At 35.2% G+C, this 25,934-nt stretch overlaps 2 protein-coding genes and 1 long non-coding RNA gene across 6 annotated transcripts in view; 1 reads left to right on the top strand and 2 right to left on the bottom strand.

Moving 5' to 3' along the window:
• Positions 1–613: 613 nt before the first annotated feature.
• LOC111716918 (uncharacterized) lies at positions 614–3,269 on the top strand. Its single transcript, XR_002768633.1, has 2 exons — positions 614–1,840; positions 3,084–3,269. It is a non-coding gene; the product is annotated as an uncharacterized LOC111716918 (long non-coding RNA).
• Positions 3,270–5,990: 2,721 nt separating this feature from the next.
• On the bottom strand, positions 5,991–9,843 carry LOC111716837 (uncharacterized). Its single transcript, XM_023492335.1, has 5 exons — positions 9,736–9,843; positions 9,061–9,133; positions 8,348–8,407; positions 7,816–7,931; positions 5,991–7,753 (listed from the first exon to the last, which is right to left on the bottom strand). Exons 1-5 carry the CDS (start codon positions 9,759–9,761, stop codon positions 6,082–6,084), a joined length of 1,947 nt encoding a protein of 648 aa, XP_023348103.1. The 5' UTR covers positions 9,762–9,843; the 3' UTR covers positions 5,991–6,081.
• Positions 9,844–12,983: 3,140 nt separating this feature from the next.
• Positions 12,984–25,934, bottom strand: part of LOC111717028 (E3 SUMO-protein ligase RanBP2) — a 30,391-nt gene continuing 17,440 nt past the window's right edge. The window contains exons 20-35 of one of the 4 annotated variants that reach the window (XM_023492567.1): positions 25,296–25,452; positions 24,360–25,019; positions 22,275–24,063; positions 21,018–21,044; positions 19,990–20,829; positions 18,350–18,439; positions 18,169–18,274; positions 17,685–17,752; positions 15,919–17,486; positions 15,616–15,758; positions 15,076–15,229; positions 14,629–14,771; positions 14,440–14,547; positions 13,822–13,951; positions 13,396–13,477; positions 12,984–13,189 (exon numbers count right to left, since the gene is read on the bottom strand). In XM_023492567.1, the coding sequence (XP_023348335.1) occupies positions 13,125–13,189; positions 13,396–13,477; positions 13,822–13,951; positions 14,440–14,547; positions 14,629–14,771; positions 15,076–15,229; positions 15,616–15,758; positions 15,919–17,486; positions 17,685–17,752; positions 18,169–18,274; positions 18,350–18,439; positions 19,990–20,829; positions 21,018–21,044; positions 22,275–24,063; positions 24,360–25,019; positions 25,296–25,452 (6,130 nt within the window). In that variant the 3' untranslated portion in view covers positions 12,984–13,124. Of the gene's footprint in view, positions 13,190–13,385; positions 13,478–13,821; positions 13,952–14,439; positions 14,548–14,628; positions 14,772–15,075; positions 15,230–15,615; positions 15,759–15,918; positions 17,487–17,684; positions 17,753–18,168; positions 18,275–18,349; positions 18,440–19,989; positions 20,830–21,017; positions 24,064–24,359; positions 25,020–25,295; positions 25,453–25,934 lie in introns of all 4 variants that reach the window. The other 3 variants (XM_023492559.1, XM_023492553.1, XM_023492545.1) reach the window with 3 other exon arrangements.

The following is a 25,934-nucleotide window of genomic DNA, read 5'->3' as shown; positions in this document are numbered from 1 at the left end:
AGCGAAACTTTTAAATCTAAAATTTTTGCCTTCAGCGCTCAGACGGGTCCCCCCTTGGATGGTTTAACCTTAAACGTTGGGCACCTTTTTTTTGTAGACAGTGCCAAGAGTCAACATCTGACCCCCAACTTAAGCCGTTACCAATTTTATTGGACATTTTACGCAGTGGATCTCGACGTTAAGCGGTTATCCAAAGAAGAGTTTAACCCTGTTGTTAGTTAAGCGAGAGACTAGAATCCAGAAATAACATTTTCCAGAAAACAGAAAGAACAGAAAGGATTGAGGTCCGAGCAAATGTAATTATAAAACATCATAGTATGTTGAAGGGAAAGCAAAAGAACAACCAAACAAGAAAGGTTAACATCAACCCATATTGAAGGTCTACGAAATCAGGTTGCAAATAAATAAGTATTACAAAATAAGATTGTTACCATTGTAAAAAGTTCTTTTCTATATATATATTAAATAGCATATATAATATAAGTATGTATTCTATATATACTATATTCAGAAGGTTTATAAAAAGTTGAATTTTAAATCTGTCTTTACGTGTAAAAATGTCATGAGTGGGCAGAATAAAATGAAAGTCAGCGGAAGACAATTAAAATCTTCTATTCCATTTTACAATATTAAGAAAATATTCAAATAAAAGTTCTAAAGAAGAAATTCTTCGACACACTATACTTCAGCTTTCGCAGCAATAAATTAGAGTTAGCTTTCTCCACTATTCTGGCATTCTAACATTTATAAATGATACAGTAGAAAGATATAAAAAAAACTTTAATATCAGAAGTGCATTGGAAAGAAAGTAAACTGTTAAAGGATAACCATAACGGAATTTTTACCCTTACACCATTTTAATCTTCAATTTGGGGGTTAATTTATAAAAAATTGTCTTATTCCCTTATTTAATAAATTATGCCAAAAAGTTCTAGCAACCACTGTATTTTAATCTAAGGGCATTTATGAATTGTTGAAGTAATCAATATTTCAATTTTATTTTAATTATTATCTGCATTTAGGCTTGGTTAAGTAATAACCTTGTGTTTAATTTTCCAAATCATTTATTATTTATAATCTTCGTGATCAAATATTTAACTATTCCTCTACGTTGCGTGCATTTCTATTCTATTACTAGCGGGAACCCAGCTTTGTCTGGAAATAAACTTTCGCTGGAAAAGTCCACCCATTCTTTTAATTTAAAAATAAAGCTTAGAACATTTCTTGAGTTGTGATCGGAAATAAAAACAGACAAACAGAGATTACTAATTTATATATATTTATATATAGATATTCTTATTCCCAATAGTTCACCTTTAAGAATTTGAGAAAATTATGATTTCCACATTTTATATTTAAGATATCCAATGTTCCCTACATCCAATATTGCAGAACATAATCCAGTAATTCAGTATTTTCTAGAATTCCATATAGTATTCCAGTATTCCATTATTCCTTTTTTTCAGAACGTAATCCAAGAATTCAATAAAGTATTGCAGAATTGTAGAACTCCATAACTCCAGTATTCCCTAATGTATTCCAATATTCTATAGAAGTCCATCAATGACAGAATTGCCTAATTCCATTATTCAAGAATGTATTCCAGTATTGCAGAATTTCAGAATTTTAATCCTTTATTTGAGTATTCTCTGTAAAGTGTGTTGTGTATTGAAGTATGCAGGTTCCTCAAGGTTGTTCCATCAAGAATATTGAGACAAAGTTTTGTCAACTTTTCCAGAAAACAACATGTTTCTTGGGAGAGAAGGAAATATGTCCACCACATCCTCCCCAATTCTCAGAATAGTTCCCCATCTCACTGCAAACTACACAGAGGGAAAAGGTCAAATTTATGCGACATTATTAATAAGACTTTGTGACCTCGTACCTCCTCTAGTTTTCATTTTACACACAAGGATGAGAAAATTTATTCAGTTTTATATTAGAAATTATAAACAGTTTTGTTCTTCTCAATACCTCTATAATTAGAGGAGTTATTATTGAAAATATAAAAGATTTCAATCCAACGTGATATTTACTTTATTTTGAAGTGTCCTTCCTCCTCGGTCCTCTTGAAAATAATAACACCCCAGGTTCTGCCAATTGCTTTTAAATGTTCCCTTTAACCTTTCAGCTTAAAACTCCCCAACCCCCATTGCACAGTGTTTCATATGTCTAGATTTAATGGTCACAGCCAATACTTTCAAAATCTTTTTTAACCATTTTGTGTGGATTTATCATTTTTATTCTCTTTTGAGGGCTAAACATTATCAATGATAAAGTATCTTAAGACCATTACGTTGTGTTTGATAGATTTTTAACCAAAGATAAAAATATGAATAATATATTCCAATATTACCTGGATAATGATATACATATTATTATTGAGTTTCAGGTAACAAATGTTAATATGCAGACTAGTAAAACACAATTATTGGGGAGGGAGGGAGGGGGGGGGGGGAAGGAGAGATTGTCCCTTGAATCAAAATCAAAAGACAAAAGAAAATGGTTAATTCTTCATTCGTATGCATCCATTATTCTGTCAGATTCTGTAACAACAATAGATTCATTGTAATAGAAACCATATATAATACAAATATAATGTTTTTTCTTTATAAAACATTAGAAGATCAAAGACAAAATCATACCAAACTACAAGCTGTTTAGTGTTGTTTCATTTTTTAAAACTTTTAATAAAACTTTTGTTAAAGTTTGCCTGTATTGTAGCAATATTTTAATCCTAAGAGAAAAAAAGAAAAACGAACCAAAAACGCATTTTAACATGTTCTTTTTTTTACATAGATTTTTTCTCCCTGACTGGAATTTACATAAATCTAGTTTGAAGTGAAGGTAGAACACTGTGAAGTATAATAATAGTAATAATAATAATGATAATAATAATAATGATAATAAGTATACTGTAGAGTTTAATAAAGTTGGAAGTATAAGGAGACACTCGGAAGTTCACCTTAGAGTTTCACAAACTGGAAGTATAGGGAGTATCTGGGAAGTACAGTTTTAGCGAATACTCTTAGTTTTCTTTTGTAGAATTGAAGTTTTAGAATTTTAATGTTTTCCTTTTTCAGAAATCTGTGATTTTTGAACAAAATCTCAACAAGAGTGTGATTACTGGAATTGTATGTGTGGAATAACTGGGAATTATACTGTAGAGTGTAGAGTGGGATAAAGTTAAAAGTATACGGGGAGAATTTATACTAATTATACTGTGTGCAGATTATAGTTTAATATTTGAAATAAAAAAATACAGTTTTCACAGGTCGGAAATAAAAAAGCACAATGTGGAAAGGAAAAAATGTAAAGGTTGGAAAGAAGAAATTGTAAGAAAATTGTAAAATATATACAGTTTGAAAATGAAAAATTTACAGGTTGGAAATTTAAATAAAATTGTACTGGTTGAAAAGAAAAAGAATTTGCAGATTGGAAAGAAAAGGGTAAAGATAAAAAATTACTAACTTCTAATGAATCAATGAAGTCTAATACAATTGATTAATTTGAATAAAAAGGACAAGGTTGAGAGCTATTTGATTTCTTTTTTGACCTAAAGTCTAAATCACATTTTTACAGGCTGTGTTTCTCGAATTTAGTAAAGCAGTTTTGTACAAATCAATATTTTATATTTCTTGGATTAAAATCCACACAACTATGATACTCTACTACATGCATATTTATAAGTAAGAGTATCCATGCTTACAATATACGCCAAAAGAAAAACTAGGGGATTTCGGTTTCGTCTTAAATTCCCGTCACACAAACACATCATTTTTGAAAAAATTCATTCAGAGAAATTTTTTAAAAATTTCTCTCAGAAATTCATTTTACATCTATTTATATTATATAATTTGAAGAAATCCAACAATTCTGAAAGTAACTAAAACCTTGATTGGATAATCCGCCAAATATAAAATTGATTCTTTAAAAGTTTATGTTTCGAATAAAAGGCCAATGTTCTGCAATTATAATTAACATATTAACTGTAGAATGTCAAACATGCATACTTTACACAGGTTATGTACTGTATTTGAATATTTCATTTTCTCAGGGATAAAACCAAAATTTGAAAATTTGAATAATTCTGAACTGTGTGCACAATGTTGTTACTGTAAACGGTTGCAGTGTAGTGTGTGGAGGTTATGATTAGACTGGGTTGGAGGATTGAGGATTGGTATATATAGAGGTTGAACCAGGGGATGGGCAGAGGATGGGTAGAGGCGGTACTGAGGTTACCCTACACCTGGATATTGGGTTTACCAATATATATTTATATAAACATGTGCTATGTAGTAATGTTTATTGTTTTAAACTTCAAGCATTACTTGCCCAATTAACGACAGTGCCTTTTCAAAACTGAAAGTTCTCATTCTTGATGATACATACAAACTTAGTGTTCTGTCATTTATGCATGAATACTTTCATGTTAACCTTCCCTCTTCCTTCAAAAATATGTTTAAGTCTCTTGCTGTACCGCGAATCGAACAAAATCATATAAATCAGGGTTTTAAACAAAAATCTTTAAAGCTTTCCGTCCGCAATGTTACCTAAATTGTGGAATGCAATTGAAATTGACCTTAAAGAAACTAAATCTGCAAAAATATTCAAACAAAGAGTAATCAATATTTATCTTGAGAATTATGAGAGGTTTAAATGCAAAAAAAACTTTATTAGCTTATTTGTGTTTGTGTATCCACCATCCTTAACACCCTGGATTTTAATTTATCTCTACATTAATCCATCTGATCTCACCCTGCAACAGATCACCTAACAATCTCCTTCCTTCCAATTAACTCCTTATCTATCAAAAAACATACATGAAATGTGTAATCGATTATATTCAGTATCGTTAATTAACTTAGGGCCAACCACCAAAAAAAACCTACCCTGGTTAGGCGGGTCCAAACTGCATAGTAGATTGTGATTGTTTATTTGTAATATCTCATGCTTTGTAGTTGAATAAAAATATGAATTAAACCTTTATCAAGTATCAATATAGAAGATACCGGGAGAATCGGGTCTGCAACTCTTTGAAATAATAAGGTCTTCAGGGGTTTTGGAATTGAACTAAAAAAAAACAAGTAAATGGTATTGTTCTAATATGGTATAGTAAAAGAGTTAAAAGTATTTCATGTAGGGCCAAGAACAAAAGGTTTTTAAAATCTTGCCTGAATCTTGTTTAATTAATCTTGAGCATTATTCTTTACTGACAACAAAAGGAATTGAGTCTTTGCCACAAACTCAGATTTTCAAATCCCTATATCTTTGCATATCTAAGATCAAATAATATAAGTTTGAAATAAGGTTTTAATCATCCGGTTGCAAAGATTGAAAATTTGAGTTCGTGGCAAAGACTCAATTCCTTTGAGAAATACACGGATTTTACATCTTTAACTGCTTTTTAATCTTTTAATAATTTTATAATTTATTTCAATTTTCCTTTACATAAACTCCAGGAAATGACACTTACAAAAAAGTTTTTACAGCGTTTTGTTCTCAAGTTTGAGTGAATGATTATATATTGAGATTATTAGCAGTTAATGATGTAAACTCCATGTAATCAAAGTAATTAAGTACCACAATGAATAATCTGAAAGAAATTGCATTTAAAGTTTTTTATGTACAAAAAAATACAGTCCACCTAAAAAAATAACAAGAGTTTCCTTTGAAACGTAACTTATCATAAAACGAGTTCAACATGAATAAGATAAGCTCGCAAATGCAAAACTAAATTGAATTAATTTTTTTTTCACTTCACAAACCAAAGCTAATGAACAATAAGAATAGGTCGAAATCTGTAGAATTGGTTAAACTTTAACATTTCTGCCGTTTCAAGTTCAAGAGAAGGGGTTCAACTTGATTCAACTACCTTTTGCTACTCCTTGAATTTGGGTTCCATGCTTCCTTAATATTAATTAAGATAAACTTTAAGCTGTCATGTTTAAAAAGAATTTAAATTTTTTCTAATATATATTTATTCTTGGGATAACTGTAATATAAAATTTTTAAATCTTACAAGTTATTTTTCAAATATGTTCTGAGTAAAATAAATAAAATAAATTAATTTTCACGTAGCTACTTGATCTTTCGTCCTGTTGATCTTCTTTCAGCTTGACTCCTCTTTTTGTCTTTAATTTTTACAATCTTGTCAAAATCTTGTCTCAGAGAATCCTTGTAGTCTTGGAATCCATCGTCAAGGTGCAATTTCTCAGGTTGAGACTGGGGTTTCGGGATTTTCTTGCTCAGGGTTTTCATTTGGGGTTCTTGGAGATTGAATATCCAGTCCTGAAAAATTACTTCATATCCTTGTTCCATCGGTTTTGTCCCTTGGGATATCTTATGCTTTTTAAATTCTTTTAATGGTTTTGATTCCTTGTGGACCTCTAATACTGATTCTACAGGATTCTCACTCCTATCCGTCTCAAGTTCCATCTTTTTAACTGCTGGATGTGGAACTGGGATTTCTGATTTGTTTTCCTTTCCTGAAACATTAGCTTTTCCGGAGGCTAATACTTTAACACCGGTTTTAGGGTTTTTTTTAGAAGATGCCTTAAAGGCTGCCTGTCTCTTTGCTTCAGCAGCTATGAAGGATGAATTCTTAGAGGATGTTTTCTTGGGTGACTCAGAGGATACTTTTGGAAAAGTTTTTATAGTTGTAGTTCCGCACTGAAACATATCAAGTGAAGGAATACAAGTAGTAGAGACTAGAATATCTATGTCCTCCAACCTATCCTCGGGAACGTGAAAATTATGCCTGAAAGGATGGAAGATATCCGCCATATCTTCAACTTTTACAGATCCTGGGTTCTCTAGAACAAGGTTCAGCTCTTCAAGGTATCTAGTAAAATATTCAAATATTTCCTCAGCAGCAGGTTGCTCAGTTCTTTTCAAGTTTTTCTGCACAGCCTCAGAGTATGTTTTAGGTCTAAAGTCCTTAGATATAGAAGATTTAATTAAGTGTTTCCTCAGTGCTCGGTTAGTTTGCTTTTTAGCTCTTTGCTTCTTTATTTTTGTTTTTGCAAGATTAGCTTTCCAATCAGAAAAGATGTCCTCTGGTATCTCAAAATTCTCAACCTGCTTCCTAACAACAAGGAAATGTTTTTTACCTTTTGACTCGAATTCTTTGAGCGCAAACTTTCTTCTTTCTTTTCTTTCCAGCATTCGTTGTGTGGAATTACTTCCCCTTCGTCCTTTTACTTCCTTTTTTATTTTTACCGACATTTCCTTCTTTTGAAAAGTATTCTCCCATTCAGAGATCAGACTTTTTCTAGATCTGTGATCTACAGTAAAATCCTTCAAGATGTCGAGCATCTCCTCCTCCTTTTCCTTATAAGTTATTGCTCTCCTGGCTGGAAAATCGATCATACTGAGCAGAGAACAGATTGGTTTCCACAAATCAAAATGAGATGTCTGACACATCTTTTTACTTAATCCAACTAGATTATTATACACAGGTACCTTGCTCCTGTTTCCCTTCTTGATAGAGTACATATTGAACAATCCGTCCAGGTCTCGCATCAAAGCCTTCAGATCAACAAGGGTAGATATTTCCTTCTTGTCCTCCAGGTTGTATCCAGCAGCAATGATTTGGTGAGGTCTGGAGTTCTTAGATACAAGCTGGCTAGTTTCCTGGATCTTCTCCTGGTTTAGTTTACTCAGCCTGTGTTGAGTAGCACCCAGAGTTCGGTTCATCTCTCTCTTCCACTCCTCCAGGATACAAGCTCTAGCTCCTGCAATTAAATCTGCCCTGAACAGTGAACATATCATTAGAAGATTAGAAACTAAAATGATTAAATCATGAATACAAACCGTTCATTAGTTCTGTCTCCGGGTAGAAACTTCATCTGAGTTTTCTTCTCCCGACAATTCTTCTTCATTTTCCTCAACCCATCCGCTACAATCAACTCAAGCTTCAGCTTCCAGTCCTAAATATAAATTATTATTTATTATTATTATTATTATTATTATTATTATTATTATTATTATTATTATTATTTTCAAATGGACTGCCAATGAATTTTCATGTGATGCTTCAAGTACCATGAATGATTCACAACAATCCATCTAAACCTTTTTTATAAAGTAACACAATTTTCTTGCTTTTACCTTTCGTAATAGTTCATGAAGTTTTCCAAAGATAAAGATAAAGATAAAGATTTGAAGGGTATCGTTTAGCTAGACTTTTAAAATATCTAATTAGATTCATTCAATTGATAGAAAAGCTACTTTCGTAGTCGGCCTGTCGATGGGTGAACTATGCAATATGCATATACATCCTAGCTCTAATTTGAATTAGTTTAGGATCAAAAGATATTCATTCAAGAAAATAAAAATATTTTACCTGAACTAAATCTTCAAACTGAGCAAAGATTTCATCCGTGTTTTGCTCTTCATTTGCAATCTAGAATTTTTAATTTTCACTTATACTTCAGTAATAGCATTTTAAAATGGATACGCATTTACAAATTATTAATCGCTTTATTCAGTTTCATTCAGGTGATAGTATTAAAATCTATAGTTCCTTTACAATATATCTTAACTATCTGGAGTGTAGAGCAGTGGCTGGGCCAGAAGGCCATAGGAAATTTTAAAAAGAAAAACAAACTTAAGTCATATTTAATACCGGGCTGTAGATACAGGCTTCGGTAGTTCGGGCTTCACGGCTCGGCTACCGCCACTCGGGTATAACAGTATCATTGCACATGTCATGCTAACTCTCCAACACTCCAAAGGGGGCTCTGGGTTGCAGGGAGGGGTGGTTACCTGGTAACACTTGTGTTATTGGGGAGTCATAATAGACAGATGACAATGTAATTTGAAATTCATTCACTTTGGAAGTTGCTTCGGGGAAAATTAACAACTATTGTACAGGGTGTCCCAAAAAACATGGGAATTCAGTGACGAATTCGATATAGTCTTTGTTATGAATTAGCATTGTGATACCTATTTAAAGATACCTATTTAAAAAGACGATATCTAATTCGTCACTGAATTCCCATGTTTATTGGGACACCCTGTATATACTTTTGTACCAAATGATTATTGAAAAAATACCTGTTCATCAATATTTTCTGGATTTGGCCAGTTCCATTCTTTTCCTTCCTCTATCTCTGTTAGAGTAACTCTTCTACAAAATATCATATAGATTAAAACTTTTATTTATTATTTAATTTATGCTTTTTCTATATAATAAAGCTCTTCGCTCATATTATTATATATTTGTATTCATAAATATATGTTAGTTAAAGCTGGCCAAACGGCTGAAATAAATTGGCTGAATTTTTTAAGGAACCCTTGAATACCCCTGGGGTAAAAAAGGCAAAAAAAAATTTTGTTTAAAATTTCAATATTTTTTTAATTCGAATTTTTTCAAGTTCTTCTAAAATAAAATAAATATTGCCATCAACCTGCACAAACTGACAAATAAATGTCTAGAGGGAAACTCCATAAACATGTTTACGATCGCTTGAGTCTATTTTTTCTAAATCTTTAATTATATTGTTTGTCATGTTTTACGAGTCAGTCGTGCATTTTTACCTTTCGATGTAAAATTGGATAAAATTCTAAAAAAAACCATTTCTAAGATATCTAATGTCACCAAACAACAAAATATAATTTGCAGCTGAAGATAAAAATACAAAAACTAACAAAATAAAAAAGGATAAGACACGAAAATGAAAAAAATCTAATGAAAAGATAAAAGTGCGTAAAAAGTGTTGTACGAATTACCTGACCCTGCCTCCAAGTTTCTCCATTAATAAGTGTTGTGTTCTTGTAATTCTCAATTCAACTGATTTAGGTTAAGCCTCTCCTGCATTTATACCTGATCCAGGCAGCTACTGCGTAGGTCAACTTGGCGATCCTTCTGTTTTTGTTTTGAAAATATTAGGTTGTTGGGAGAACAGGGTTAAATAATATTCTAAATTTTACGAAAGTTAAACTTTTGATTAGGAACCAACAAATTTAAAAGTGTTCACTGCCTAACTAATATTTGCTCATGTATCGTTATGTAGTCGTTTTTGTTTAGTTTTTCTTTTCTGCGTCAAAACGCTATACTTTATCTTGTCATGGCATCATATTCATGATTGAAAATATAAAACTGTATTTTTTGTTATGGAGGGTGCTTTGATGTTTACTGTAAACATGAAACATATCATATTCTATATTATCAAATGACTTCTAAAAACATATAGCAGCATATTATACTTTTAAAGACTTAGTAGAGGTAAAAAATATACTTTCTTTTTAGCCTTAATTGATTAGTCAAATAGTCTCCACCCTATCCCGAGTGGGCTATTTTCGTCTATAGATTAGGAGGGGTTGGTGGGTGGGGTGTTTTCCAACCCCAACCTAGTCAAACTTTTCAAGGCCTGCTCATTAAAATTTATACCACTATTTTAAATGGTTCGGTGCAAGGGAGGATTTAAAAAAAAGGTTCAGAAAGTACGTCGGAAAAAGGATCTCAATCGTAATAGGTTAAATGATTACATTTCTACTAATAGAATCATATAAAAATGTTTTTATGCTTGCCTCTGAAAGATTGTTTTACTAAGGTACAATGGGCGGAAATATTACATATTACATAGGAATAGAATGGATAGAATTCGAATCGTCTTTTGATCACAGTTTATTTTTAACACCATCTTCAATTCTTTAATTCCACGAGTAAATATATATCCCTGTATGTCAGGCGTATATTCATGATCAGCAGATTTAACTACGCAGTATACTTGTTGCTGGGCCGTTCAACTCAGCAGACTAGATACAAGAAACACAAGACAAGAAGTTACAATTTTTGTTGGATTGTTTTGACAAAGCAACAATAGAGTCAAAGAAAGCTCCACAACCCGAATATGTGCATGGTAAAGTTTTAAACAAAACCCCCAAAAAAAACTAATGGGGAGGGGGCTTCTTGTAGAAATAAAAACATTTTTCTGCTGACTAGCATCGTAAGCTTTTAAAATATTTGTGTTCTGCAAGTTACGTTTATGTCCATTCAAATTAAATATTGATGAATATTGATGAATATTGTTGAATATTGTTGAATTATGTCCTGATTAAAAGATTTGTGTAATTAACAAAGATCAACATGTAAAAAGATGAGTATTGAGATGCATTCATCTCTTGATTGAGGTTTCTATATAGCAAGTACAACCTTGTAATACAAAGTTTAAAAATATCCAGTTTGTTTTTAACCTTTGTGACAGAAGAGGGTTAACCCAGACCGAAATATATTTTTAATAAATGTGGAACTAATACAGAGGTTTGGTCCATCACCATCACCGAATTTTAAAGATATCCAGCCTCAGTTAAGTTCCTGTCAAATCATATCATGGGATTTAAAGACAAAAACATCTGTACTCCAAATCAAGCTTGAACAAAAACTTCTGTATTCCAAATCGAGCTTCAACAAAAACTTCTGTATTCCAAATCAAGCTTCAACAAAAACTTCTGTATTCCAAATCAAGCTTCAGCAAAAATTTCTGTACTCCAAATAAGCTTCAACAAAAACTTCTGTACTACAAATCAAGCTTTAACAAAAACTTCTGTATTCCAAATCAAGCTTCAACAAAAACTTCTGTATTCCAAATCAAGCTTCAACAAAAAATAGCCAAAAAAGAAAAGAAAAATTTCTTTACAGGAAGAATACTTATTAAACATTTCTAACACGAAATATTTCCCATCTTATTGAAAATTTGTTTCTTCTGTAGGATACCCATTATCTTATTACCCACTTCTGAATTTTCCGTGCAGAATCTACTTGATCAGGGGCGTACGAGAGCTGTAGTTTAGGGGGGGCCGATTGTTTGTGCACCCCTAGAAGATTTTGTGCCCCACCTAAAAATCCCTATTTGACTAAAGTACTGAAAAGTTTTTTATCTTTATCAAAGAGCCGTACCCGTACATTTCATACTTAAGACTTTTCTTGGATTAGAACATTTATTTGTTTATTACATTATCAGAGGTCCAAAGGAAAAAGAGTTTCTGCCACAAACTCAAAATTATAATCCCTACATCTGTGCAACCTGAGATGGAATTTAAAGAATTTGAGCCGCGGTTTAAATCCGCCAAAACCCGGTATAAAGTTAGCGCCGGCTTAAATCTTGAAACATTTGACACAATCTTAAGTGGAACCAACCATATTTAAACCGCGGATTAAATCTAAGCCGCCGCTCAAATTCTTTAAATTCGGCCACCGATGTCGTAGATCCTTGATATTTAAAACTATGAATTCTATGAACTATGAAAGGCTTTCACAACCCATAAAGCCTATTTTATTTTTTTAAAACTTACAAATAAAACTATCATTTACATTTCTAAAATTTGATAGTTCATCTTGGAAAATTACTAATAATCCGCCACCAGTTTATATTAAATATTATGTAAAGAATAAATATGTAACTTTACCTTTCCTTTATATTTTTATATTGGTTCAAAATGTGGGGAAATATTCCCACAACCTCTATTTTTGGAGGTTTTAAATTCTTACTTACTTAAATTTAGCATTTTTTGCCCACATCATACATGATCATTTCATACACGAGGGCCCCCGCACCCTGCTTGATCCTTTTATGGATATCAGCAATTTCACTGCTTGAACACAAATATCACTGGCTTCTGATTGGCTAATTTACGGATATCTAATTGGCACATCACGGTTTATTGAATCTGTAGATTAACTACAGATCAAGCTATCGATGTGAACAGTGCAAAAATGCAAAACAAAAATCACAAATCCCTCTTCCTGAGAAATTTTTCTCTTTATGTAAAAAATCTAAATTCAATGTTAGTTCCAACAATTTATCACGGAAAGATGAAAGATGTAAACATTTGTGATTTTTTTACCAGTATGCTTTTTCGAACCAGCTATCGAAATCTAATGACTGCAGTGTTAAACGAAACTATGGTCATTCCTAACATGTTCAATTCCCAGTCCAAACAAAACTACTCCGTTATTGTGAACTTACAAAACATAACAGATTTAAAGAAAAATATTTATTGATTTCGAAGATCACTGACAAAAGTGAGTGGTTTAAAATGAACTAAATTATTTTTAGTTTATCATTACAAAATTAATTTTCACTAAGATTTCGAAGATTGAGGTGAATGAGTCGGGTTTATTTAAAAATCTGGTTGAGAGTCGCTGAGAGAGTTGGATCACAGCTAACGAAGTTTTCTAATCCTAAACAAAGACCACATGATCAACAAATCAATATAAATACAAAATACATTGTACACAACACAATACATATGATACTTATGACAGTAAAGTAGAGATATCAAAATCTGAAGGAATTAGTACTGATCATGATAAATAGTTATAACATATAGTTGAAATTTAATTTCTTATTTAGAATTTGTGTTTTTTAATATGTCACCTCTAATCACCTCCAACTCCGTAATAAGCCTGGGACGGATCCAGCTCCTCTCCAGGCCCGGTCTCAAGTATCTCACACTGCTCAGCAAACTCCTTAACAATCAAGCATTTATTATACAAACTGGAGTACATACAATATATGTGAAACTATAGCAATAGGAGAGCTTAGATAGCGCTAAAAGCTGTTACCAAAACACTCCAGTAATCAAATCAAATCAAATCAAATCAAATCAAATCAAATCAAATCAAATCAAATCAAATCAAATCAAATCAAATCAAATCAAATCAAATCAAATCAAAAGTGTAAATCTGAAAGTGAACCCGGCCATGGTGGAATTCCCCAGTATGTCTTCAGGGCACAGCGTTACACCATTTAGTTTTATCAAACAAAGATTTTGGAGAACGGACGAAAAACCGAAAACCTCAAAAAAACTAACCTTGCCCTGTGCGAATGTATCCTTGAAATCGTTGATGATGTCCCGGGAATTAAAGGAAACTTTGAAGGTTTTCCTGACAGGATCTTCACTTGCATAATCCAGAGCTGTCCAGCTCAGATCATCCTCAAGACTAAACAATTAACATAATTTTACTCCGATGCAAAACCTGATTATCAATATCAATTTGAAACAGATTATACAGATGTGAAGAAATGGTAATTGCTGTTTTACATCGACAATTTGTGTATATTCTTTTCCTAAAGAGTTTTCATAACAAAAAGTGAAAAAGTTGACCCCCCCCCCCACACATCTAAATGGTTAATTGAGTTATATGCCCGATTCAAAGCACCCTTAAAATGTGGAAGATCCGGGTCCACTTTTTTCCAGTGCGGATCTAGGATCCGGATCCGCATCAAAATTATTTGGATCCTAAGCACTGATAAAAACAAGGAAATCGCTTTCATTTTTGCTCAAACAAGGATTTATTTTAAAGGCATAATCGTGAATCGGGCGTGTACATCTTTAATTAAGTTGATGAAAATCACGTTGACACTTCAAGTTGCTTCGCATACGATTAGATCAAAATAATGTAAAAAGCAGTTTAAATTATCAGCTTACATATTCTGCATGGCTATCACATGATCACAAAGATCTGGTTGATCATCCTCTGCCTCAACATCACGACCAATTATCCGGGCTCCGAACACGTCCTCGTCGTACATTATTCTAAATACAATAAAATACAAAATATTGGACTTTGAACAAGTAAACGAACAGTTTTTTTCTTCAATTTTGAAGAAGCCATACCTGAGAATTACTTGGGTTGGAGAAGACCAACCTTTCCCCTCTTCTCTGACCATCAACTCAGCTTCTGCTTCAAACATAGGGGTGTTATCTCCCTCATCATCTTCTTCATCATAGTAGCTTTCATCCTCGTCGCCATCCTCTGTCTAAATATAATAATTTAAACTTGGATTAAATGGGCTTTTATGGAGCCCAAAATACAAGGGGTTTTAATAATCCAATTAGGTCTATATATAGAAATAGTTTGACATATTACAACAGAATCATTTCGGTTTTTACTGTTAATGTGAATGCTAGGTTTTTAGTCTGAAATATTGGAAATGAGACAATTTAAGAAAATCGCAAACCACCCTCCCTCCCTCCCAGTAAGGATGTGGTTAAAAAAAATCACTGTTAATTTACATGGCTTTTGATCATTTGACATAAATAAAGATGTACTAATGATCCCACCTGATATTTCTGGGTTTCATCTGTCCCGGTTGTTGAGGTTTCAGTTCTATCCTTGCCACTCTCTACAACTGCAGGCGAAGGGCCAGACTTTATTTCACGCTGACATTCCTCAAACTTAGATTTAAACTCTACAGCGGTGTCTTTAGTTTTAAACCTGAAATATCTGATTTAAGAAAATATACACCCCTGGCACAAACTATTCTAAACCTCGGCCTTCAAACGGTGTCAGCTTTACCTTATTTTATTGGAAGATTTTCGATTAAAAAAATACAACTGACAACTAATCTATAATGAAATATATCCAAATCAATTGTCAATGAAAAATTTAATTTCTCTCAGAATCTTTTGTATTGATACCACTTCGGAAACCCGCAGTTTTTAGGCTCTGAATATATCAACCGGTTGATGAGACATTGAAAAAAAACATCTGTCTTCACACATCGCGTTAAGTTAAAGGGTTCCGATGTGGATGGTTCAGGCATTGTAAATCTGCGCCATCTTAAATGTAAAGTTTAAAACTCCTCTTGAAAGAATTATTACCTGACCGCCAGTTTATCTAAACTTCCTTCTTCACAACCTTCTCCATAATCCATGGCAAACCAGCACCAGGCCGTCTCACTGCTAGCCAGGGGCTTCAACTCCATATCCTTGTTGATCAAATGGTTGCAGGCGATTTTATAAACCTGGAAAATACAATTTAATTATAGATAAAAAGGTAAACAATAATGGGTGGCAATTTCTGGCACACTTGAACCCGTCCAAGCCATGGGATTGCATATTATCAATTTTAAGCTACTGATAAACTCGGTTATTTTTCATAATAATTTTCATTAACCCTAATACCTGATCTCTCCTGAGAAGAATTCTGAATGATCCTCGGACGGGATGTTTGAGAATCTTGATATCTCCTACACCCCGTTCCTTCCACTCCTTAGTATCGGTGTCGAATCTGTAAACCTTGGCTCTATGCTTGAAGAGTACCTCCTCCTCCTCCTCTCCGGTTGTAACACTGACCAGCTCTGGTAAGGGAACTATTGGTTCGAAGTGAGGATCATGTCCATCTCCGTCTTCATCCTCTTCGTCGTCATCATCATCGTTACGAGAGGTTTCAGCTTTCCCAAACAGTTTGGCACCAGAACCTTCGAATTTAAAACCTTCGTTTTTTTCTCCAAAACCGAATCCACTGCTTTCCCCTGCGGAGGCCAATGAAGCAAAGCTAAAGCTGGGATCTGAATTGAAAAGTTTTCCAGCTTCCGACATTGAGTCAGGCTTAGTTTCAGACTTTACAGAGGATGGAGATGAGAAGGAAAATGAAGAGTTAGTTATAGGTTTTCCAAACAAGGTGCTCCCAGCAGCAGCCGGGCTTCCAAACAGACCTGAAGAAGGCTGACTGCTTGCTCCAAAAAGTCCAGTAGAGGGTTTAATACCGCCGCCAAAAAGTGAGGGTTTTTCAACATTACTTGGAGTAGATCCGCCAAAAATAGATGATCCGGCGGTTGTTGCTGGCGCTAGGCTACCAAAGATGCTGGAGCCGAGAGGTTTAGAAGAACCTCCAAACAAGTTCTGTGCCACACTTGATGATTCACCAAATATAATCGGGGTTGAACTGCCAGAGAAAATAGATCCAACTGGTTTGGGCGGAGAGACGGTTTTGGGCTCCACTTCATCTTCATCCTCGAGTTCTGGATCAGGTTCGTCTTCATCCGGCTCTTCATTATCCTCCAAGGACCCAAGAATATGCGACTTACCGAGAGCTTTTATTTTCTTACTCAATAATTCTGCTCCTGATTCACCGAACCAATTTCCGTCAATGCTCAGTTTCTCAAGCTTATCTTTCCCTGCCACTACGTCTATGATCTCGAGACCTCCAGATATACGAATTTCATTTGAGTCTAAGACTAGTTCTGTCAGGTTTGGATGTCTGTTTTTAAGCGCACGGGAGATTAGTTTGGCTCCAGCAGATTTCAGCAAACAGTCTCCAAGATTTAGAACTTCCAGGTTGTTCAATTTTTTAAAAGTTTTAGAAAACGCCTTAGCACCTTTGTCTGTGAACGTATTATCGTTGAGGTTGAGGATTCGTAGGTTAGGGTTACAGCTGAGAGCGTCTGCAAGTGCAGTCAGACCCTCGTGATAAATTCCATTTTGAGGCATAACTACCTCCTCCAGGCTTCCCATCAGCTTAAATACCTCAGACAGGGCTTTAGCTCCCTCGTTCTCCTGTCGGCTTCGACCCAGGACAAACACCTTCAAGGCCAATGGGTGTCCTACACTCTTCCCTCGATGGTAGCACTCTAACAAAGTTTTAGCCAGAAGCTTGCCTCCCGTTACTCCGCATCCAGTGTTGTTCAGTCTTAGCTCCTGGAGGGTGAAACAGGAAGGAGATGTCATAAAAGTTGTTAAACCCTCCATTCCTAAAAAAAATATATTTATTTCCAAAATAAGCACATTTCAAACCTACACTAGAGTATTATATCTTTGATAATTATCAAAGCATGATCTAACGTACATTTCTAATTAATTCTAAGCTTTGTAATACATTTTTAGGTCAGAAACATAATCGATCAAGTCTTATTTAATAAATTCTGTTTGAACTTGAGTGTAAATATTACCTATGGGTCCGAAAGCGTTGTCACTGAGATCCAGTTCTACAAGCTGAGCATGTGCCGTCATAATCCCCCTAAAAAATTCATGATTTGATCATGTTTTTCTATACAAAGCAATGAATGGGAAATTTTTTTTGGAAATAATGTGACTTCTTTTTCGCACCAGTAACATGTTTCTTGAAATATTATTATGGGGGGGGGGGAANCCCCCCCCGAAAGAATGAAAGAAAATAAACGACATTATTTTTCATCTTTCATCAATCCCTCTTAAGGAGGAGCGGAAAATTGACTCCTGAAAAAAATATTAAACTGGGTTCTCAATTATGTTTATAATGAAGTCCTAATTCTTTTTAATAATTTATTTGTTAATCTGTTTCTTACCATTGTTTTTTATTAAATGAACATCTCACTTTAAGAAATTCCAACATCGTTTTGAAAAAAAATGTCGAAATATTATCTCAGTATTGAATAAAAATAACGAAAATCTAACCTGGTAAGATTGATAAGTGCAGGAGGAATTTCAGTTTTCATCCTTCCTGTGAACATATCCTTCCAGTGAGCTCGTCGAAATTCAGGCTGAGACTCCAGCGCTTTCCCTGAGAAAAAAAAAAAAAATTTCTAAATTGATTTTTAATTATAAAAAGTTATTTAGTAAAAAGTTTATTTGTTACCTATGGCTTTGGCCGCCTCAATGCCAACTGTGTTACCAGATAGAGTAAGTGTATTCATACTTTTCTCAATACGGATCTTTTCAGAAACATCTTAAATAATAAGTATAATAAAAGTATTATCAACCAGCAACATTGGTAAAAAAATATTATAAATAATTTTATGTTAGTGATTGTTCGCGAAAAATGAAAGGGGGTGTAGGTTGACGTGGAATTTAATTCGATATCGATAGCTGCTAATTTTACTTATCTGTTTCGTCTATTCCACTCAGATCGTAAATAATTCAATTACATTTAAAATTAAAATTATCGAACTCAATTCAATAGTTCATATTTCATACTATTTTTTTTCTTAAATTAATTTTTCGCTTAAAACTTGTTTTCCCGGCTGCCGCTGGATTTTCTAACATTCCTTATGGAAAACAGTGCTTATGATCCCCATTGGATCCGCAAAATTTTGGCTTCCTGGATCCGGATAAAAAAAAATGCGGATCCAAAGGGCAAGATATCAATCAAGAACTGGAAAAAAATGTTTTTCTCTCAAACCCTCAATCTGAACAATTGAAAAAAAGATTAGATATAAAATTTTTTTTGATTTCAAAATGGTTTATGAATAATTCTTGATATTGTCACTTGGTTCGTGGAATATCATAATTATTACACAAAATGGGTGACATTAACAAGAAATATTCCGGATTTGGCTACGTAGTAAATCCGATAAGAATGTGGTATAATAAGTTTTATCATAAAAATAAGCGAAAGAAATAAGACAACAAAATTGAAAATTCTAGTCTGGTAAAAAATGCAGTAAATTTTAAAGAAATAACCTGGATCCGGATCCGGATCCATTTTTTCCAGTGCTGATCCAGGATCCGGATCTGGATTCACATCAAAATTAAATGGATTCTAGGCACTTATTGAAAATATGAAAATGTGGTTTTCATTTTCAAAAATCCTCGAAATTTCAGGAATGAATATTTTCAAAAGTAACACTCTTATGAAGTAATAATAATATGATAATCTTATGAGGAAAAAAATGTAATAATGGAAATTCTTAAACGAGATGAAATAATCTTGATGCATTCTTTAACGAAGGCCGCAGGCCTGAGTTANCGCTCTGACCGTGTAATAATTTCCATTCTTACACGGTCTGAGCGTTAAAGAATGAAAATTCTACACCTTCAGTGTAAGAATAAGCATTCTTAAACGCAAGGAAGCGAACAATATTAAAATTTTCCTCCTGAACCGTGTAATAATGGGAATTCTTACACGATAGCTTTACTACTATGGAACCGAACAGATATGATATAATATGAAATATCAATTTTATACGAGTGCATTGAATAGAATTCAACAAATGTAGATTGTATTATCTGAGTGAGTAGTTTTAAATTAAATTTAATTATTTACGTTCAGAGTGGAATTATGAAACTCCGTGAATTTGTATGGACACTACGCTCTTGGGTATAAGACGCCCGTTTTTAATCATTTATTCTTCATAGACGCAAACAGTAGGAAGTAAAAATAGATATCAGCCTATACCCCATTAATTGTTCGCCAACACTCCATTTAAATAAATTAAAGTTTATTGGGATTTCTATATCTCAGAACTATTAAGTTTGGTTATTGATAACATTTCTTACCTTTAGCATCCTCTTCTGTGTTTAACTTCAATCCAAGACCATCAAAACTGAGTTCATTCTCACGTTCAATATGTTTTAAGGGTTTAAAATCTTTCAGAGGGAACAGGTTTTCATCCTCGTTTACACTTGGAGAAGGCTTTGAAGCAGGTTCAGAAACCGATGGTTTGATGACTGACTCGGTTGGTTTAGATTCAGAGGGAGTAAGGGCTCCGAAAGAAGACATAGCAGTGTCAAGAGCAGATTTGAAGTCCGAAGAAATTTCTGGAGTTTTGAAACGGAGAGCAAATGTCATACTTGTAAGTTCTCCATCAGAGAAGTCTTGAGCCGCCCAGGTCCAGGACTTAGTGTCTTTCTCCTTGAAGTTAGAAACAAGCTGAGGAGTCACATAATGATTTAGACAAATCTTTAGAACTTGCTCCCGTCGCATCAACAAACGAACTTTGCCAGTTTTCTCGTGCTTTAAAATCTTAATATCCCCAATTCCACGTTCCTTCCATTCTCCGTCAGTAAATCTGAAAACCTTAGCTTTGTGTGAGTAGAGAACAGTTTCTTCCTCTTCACCAGTTTTAACATCAACTTTCTCTGGGAGTGGAATAACAGGTTCAAAGTATATATTCTCTCCCTCGTCCTCTTGGTAAAGATCATTCTCAGAGGTTGTACTCTCATTGTGCTTTCTTGGACTTGTTCTAATCCCACCAAAACTAAACTCATGGGTGTCCTTGGTTCCAAACGGAGGTTTAGGAGAATCCTCCTTCGACACTTCAGCGGTGGATTTTGGAGTTCCGAAACTGAAACCTGGTGTTGATGTGGCAGTAGAGGATCCCCCACCGAACACAAATCCTTGAAAAAACGAACAAATTAAGTAAAACGGAATAAAAGGATCAAAATAAAATCTATATGAAAACCTGCTTACCAAGCATTTAATACATACCAATTCAAAAAAATACGTCCCACGAAGATTACGGTAAAAACTAGATTTATCTAGTAATTATCCGCTTTAAATCCAATTACTATATAAATAATCCAACCTGATCCACTGCTGGCTGGAGTAACACCTCCTCCGAACTTGAATCCTCCTCCCGCACCAATGGTCATGACTGCTGCGGCAGGTTTTGCTGCTTCTTTCAGTTTCTTAACCTCTTCCTCACAACCTGGCTTTGCTCCTTCACAGGCTAGACATTGAATCTTAGCGTTATCATTTCTAGTAAGACATCCTTCACACTCCCAGCTACCAGACTTCTGGGCAGCAGCAAAATCAGCCAAACTTCCACCTTTGCTTGGATTGGTAGAATCGGTGGTTTGAGGAACAGTACGGCTGGAAACTGAAGGCTTATTTTTCAATTCTTTCTGGCAATCATCAACTACAGTCTTGAAGGTTCCAGCAATATCTGCATTCTTGAATCTAAGACTAAACACTTCGTTCTTAATCTCTCCTTCGGAAAAGTCTGGGGCTGTCCATGTCCAAGCCTTGTCAGAAGTTGCCATAGGTTTGATCTCAATGTCTACAGTAAGATTATGGTTACAACAAATCTTATGAACCTGCTCTCTTCTCATCAGGAAACGTATTTTACCAGATGCGCGGTTTTTCAAAATCTTGAATTCTCCAATTCCCCTCTCTTTCCATTCCTTACTCTCAGGCACATACCGGAACAGTTTGCTTCGCTCTGAGAATAGAATGTCTTCATCCTCTTCTCCAGTTTTAACTTCAACCAACTCTGGAAGTGGAATAACAGGTTGGAACTGAACATCAGGTTCATAATCCTCAGCATCACCACCTTCTCCATCTTCTTCAGCTTTCTGAGGAGTAAACAGTTTAGATCCGACTGTATTGAAACCTTTAAAGTTTGGATCAGATGCAATACCTTCAGTAGATTGTTTACCCAGGGATTCAAAACTAACGAATGTATTTGCTCCAAGAACTGGTTTCTCTGTTTCCTTCTTCTCATCAGGTTTGACTTGTTCAATCTTTGAACCAGTATTAAATGAAAATCCAGAGAACGGACTGGGTTTAGGAACTTCAGCAGAAGAAATCGCTTCAACTTTTTTTTCTTCAGGCTTGGCTACTGTTGGAGTAGTTGAAAAAATAAAACCTCCAAGAGATGCTCCATTTGTCTTTGGAGCTCCAAAGCCTATTTCTGTTGTTTTTGGTGTTCCAAAACTGACAGTGTCCGATGAAGCAAGCTTGGGAGTTCCGAATGAAATGCCACCAGTCTGAAAAGTTTTAGCAGTTCCTTCTGTAGAACCGAAAGAGAAGCCAGATGAACTGGGTCCTGAAGTTGTAGAACCTCCTCCGAACTTGAATCCTCCTCCCGCACCAATGGTCATGACTGCTGCGGCAGGTTTTGCTGCTTCTTTCAGTTTCTTAACCTCTTCCTCACAACCTGGCTTTGCTCCTTCACAGGCTAGACATTGAATCTTAGCGTTATCATTTCTAGTAAGACATCCTTCACACTCCCAGCTGCCAGACTTCTGGGCAGCAGCAAAATCGGCTAAACTTTTCCCCGTTGAAGCTTTTTCAACAGCCTTTTCCGGCTTCTTAGGGCTCCTTGATACAGCAGTCTTAGCGGCTTCAACAAATGCAGCATGAAACTTCTCAATCTGTTCTTCAGTCTTCATTTTTATACAAAACTTTTCTGTGGTTAATTCTCCATCAGAGAAATCCTGAGCACCCCAAATCCTTGCCTTTGTGTTTCCTTTCATCAAATCAAGTTTAATTTCGGAAAGAATAGTGTGATTGGCACAAATCTTAAAGGTTTGATCTCTTCGCATAAGAAACCGGACTTGTCCTGTTTCTTTATTCCTCAGGATTTTAGCCTGGCCCAGACCTCTCTCCTTCCATTCTTTAGAATCATCTGAGAATCTGAAAAGCTTTGCACGATCTTCAAACAAGATATCCTCATCTTCTTCACCAGTGATGACCTCAATTTCCTCTGGAAGTGGGACAACAGGCTTGAAATCAACTTCCGGTTCATATTCCTCAGGCTCTTCACCAATTGACGGTTCGCGAGCTTTTGGAGTTCCGCCACTTGACATCCTGGACTTCGAGGAGCTGGTGACAATTCCTTTGTCTGGAGAGGGCGTGACAGCTGAATATGCTGGAGAGGGCACAGATGACAGAAGTGACTGGGTCGTAAGAGGAACAGCAGGGGCATCTTCATCTTTAAAAGGTGACACAGGAACTACAGGAGAGGATGTTGGGAGAGATATCTGAAAGCCATGAGGGGTAGAAGGCCCAGTTCCAGGTGTTTTATATGCAGACTGAGGAGTGCTTGGTTGAAGCCTATTCTGCTGTGGAGTAGTAGGTGGTTGTGGAACAACACCAAACCTATGCTGCGCAGGAACTGTAACACTGAAGCTAACTGCTGGAGGAGCTACTGTTGGGATCAAATCAGATTTACTGATCACTACATTAGACGGTGGACCTGTTTCTAAAGGCCTATTCTGGACAGGTGTGATAACACTGGGATGGGTAGGGGTTGTCACATGAGAAGGAAGACCCTTGTTATTTATGGAGGGATGGTTTTGAAGAACAGATATCTCGGAACTGTTTGGGGCAGGTATGGTAGGAAGTTGAACACCGTACATATTCAGAGGACTTCCATATAATCCCAGCATTCCTTGATTAAAAGGACCTGGACTCATCCCTGGCATTGATAGGCCGGGACGAACTCCCATAGGTCTTGGAGTTAAAGGTTGCTGTGCAGCGGCCATGGCCATCATTAGTTGCTGCTGTTGGAGGTTTATTAACGGATGAAAAGCTGCTGCTGCTGCGGAAGCAGAAGCTGTTGTCTGTGATCCTATTCCAAAGCTTTCTAGCAGCAGTTTCTCTTCCTCTGATAGATTTGTCGAGGGTTCAGTGTTACAAATATGATCAGGCTTGTCTACAATTTTCTGAAGAAGATCATGGGTTTTCTCATCGCGAGCTTTTAACTCTTTACGCAGTTCTTGAATCTCAGATTTAATAATGCAAACTTCCTGGATTTTAGTGCGGAAATCTTTAAAGCAAGCCAGCATCTCACGGCTATTCTCCAGAAGCTCATGGTCTCTGTTAGAAATCTGTCGGACGATTCCGTCCTGAAAATTCATCAAGCTAAGGAATTATTAAAAGGAAGAAAAAACAAATCAGAAAATTATAAAACAAAGCCAATCAAAAATATTGCACTAAATTTTAATGCGAATTTTTTTTTGGAAAACAGTAAGTTTGTCCTCATTTACCGTTTCCTAAAGCACTTTCAGATTTTAATTGAAAAAAATGTTACCTAATAAATTTAAAAGGGTAAATAATCACCAAAAGATGAAAAAAATTAGAAAAACAATTTTTTTTTCGAAGGGGGGGATTAGGAGTTACCAAAAATGATTAACGTCTGTACCTGTGAGTGCGTGAGCTGTCTTATCTGCGCATCCAAGCGTTCTGGACTAGGTTTGGCGTCTCTCTCCTCCAAGAACAAAGATCGGTTTGGAGTTCTTAATCCAGGGGTTCCTAACTGCTCTGTAGCACGGATTCGGCTCCTAGGAGTACTAGAAAGTTGTTCCGTTCTATTCATGGCTGTGTCTGTTTGGTCTGATGTTCCATTCAGTAATTCTTCTACAGCATCACAGGAATTCAACATGTTTTCGACCTCTTCTACAGCATCTCCGATAGAGCAGTTTAGAGCGTGTCCTGAGGGTTCTGCTTTAAGCCGGTCTAGAGTAAGATACAAAGCTTCCCTAGCATCAGTAAGATAGTTCAAGTAAGTCTGAGAAACTCCAAAGCGGGTTGGGTTTGCCAATTTCTCCTCTATGGCAAGCTTCTTGTATATCTCGGCAGAATAGAAAGACGCAAACGCTGATTTCACCTCACGGAACCTAGCCAGAGCCTCCTCGTGCATACCTAGATGCATGTTCTCGCACGCTAGGAAGAATTTGGCGGACTCGCGCATTTTCCCCAATTCTGATTTTCCTGGTTCAACTCCAGCTGCGGAAAACAATCTGAGGATGGGTTCACGTATTCCTACTCCTGCTTCAATTTTCTCAATACTTGCCAATGCCGCCTGTTAGGATAGTTTGATATCAAATATTTAAAAAATTTTCAAGGTTCTTAAAATCTAATAAAAAATTGTTTATTCTACTATTTCCGAATGAACGTAAGAGGAGCATCTTCAGAATATTTGTAATGAAAGAAGATGTACTTAAGCAGGAAACATGATTGTAGGACGAAGTCAAAAGCTTTAGAATTAGAAATAATTTGCACAATTGCGACTTAACCTTCTGACATCGTGTATCTCACGAACATTTAAGTCATTAGTTTCATGTAAAAAAACCCTTTCCTTGTAATAAGTTGCAGCCCGAGATTCTAGAATCGGCACCATGCTGTTGGCATGAGCGTCTTGGTCTGCAGTAGCAGCGGCCTCAAGAGCGTGGCACTCATAGGTTTTACCCAACTTCAGGGTTAGCTGAACATCTAGTCCGTGGAGACCCTTACACCTAACATATTTGTTCTCATAAATCTTTAATAAGTTTTAAATATACAGGGTGGCCAAAACTTTTTTGAACCCATCCGTACAAAAATCCGTACATTTTCAGAAGAAATCCGTACAATCCGTACAATTTTCGAAAAACAATCCGTACAATTTTTTAAAAAAAAATCCGTACAATCCGTACATTTTTTTAAACCAATCCGTACATTTTTTTAAAGATCCGTACATTTTTTTAAAAAATCTGTACAATCAGCACAATTTTCGAAAAAATCCCATTTTTGAAAAAAAAACATTAAAATGCAATTTTTCATTCATAGTCTTTTGTGTTCAGTTCATGTAAGAGGGTTTAAACTTCTTCAGCAAGAATCAATCTGTAAAAAATTGGCTTCATACATATATACAAACTAAATACTGGGTACATGATACTAGGTGCATGATACTGGATACTGGATACATGATACAGGGTACATGATACAGGATACAGGATAC

The sequence above is a fragment of the Eurytemora carolleeae genome, unplaced genomic scaffold (assembly GCF_000591075.1).
Source record: "Eurytemora carolleeae unplaced genomic scaffold, Eaff_2.0 scaffold1, whole genome shotgun sequence".
Taxonomy (NCBI): Eukaryota; Metazoa; Arthropoda; class Copepoda; order Calanoida; family Temoridae; genus Eurytemora; species Eurytemora carolleeae.
Note: the sequence above shows the minus strand (reverse complement) of the source record. Positions and strands in the feature narration are given on the sequence as shown.

Bases quoted from the DNA above. Each gene is read 5' to 3' on its own strand.
- LOC111716837 (XM_023492335.1), bottom strand. From the start codon at position 9,761: ATGGAGAAACTTGGAGGCAGGGTCAG. The intron at 9,134-9,735 runs GTAATTCGTACA...GATATTTTGTAG, and splicing joins AAACTTGGAGGCAGGGTCAG to AAGAGTTACTCTAACAGAGA. The intron at 7,754-7,815 runs GTTTGTATTCAT...TTCACTGTTCAG, and splicing joins GGAGACAGAACTAATGAACG to GGCAGATTTAATTGCAGGAG.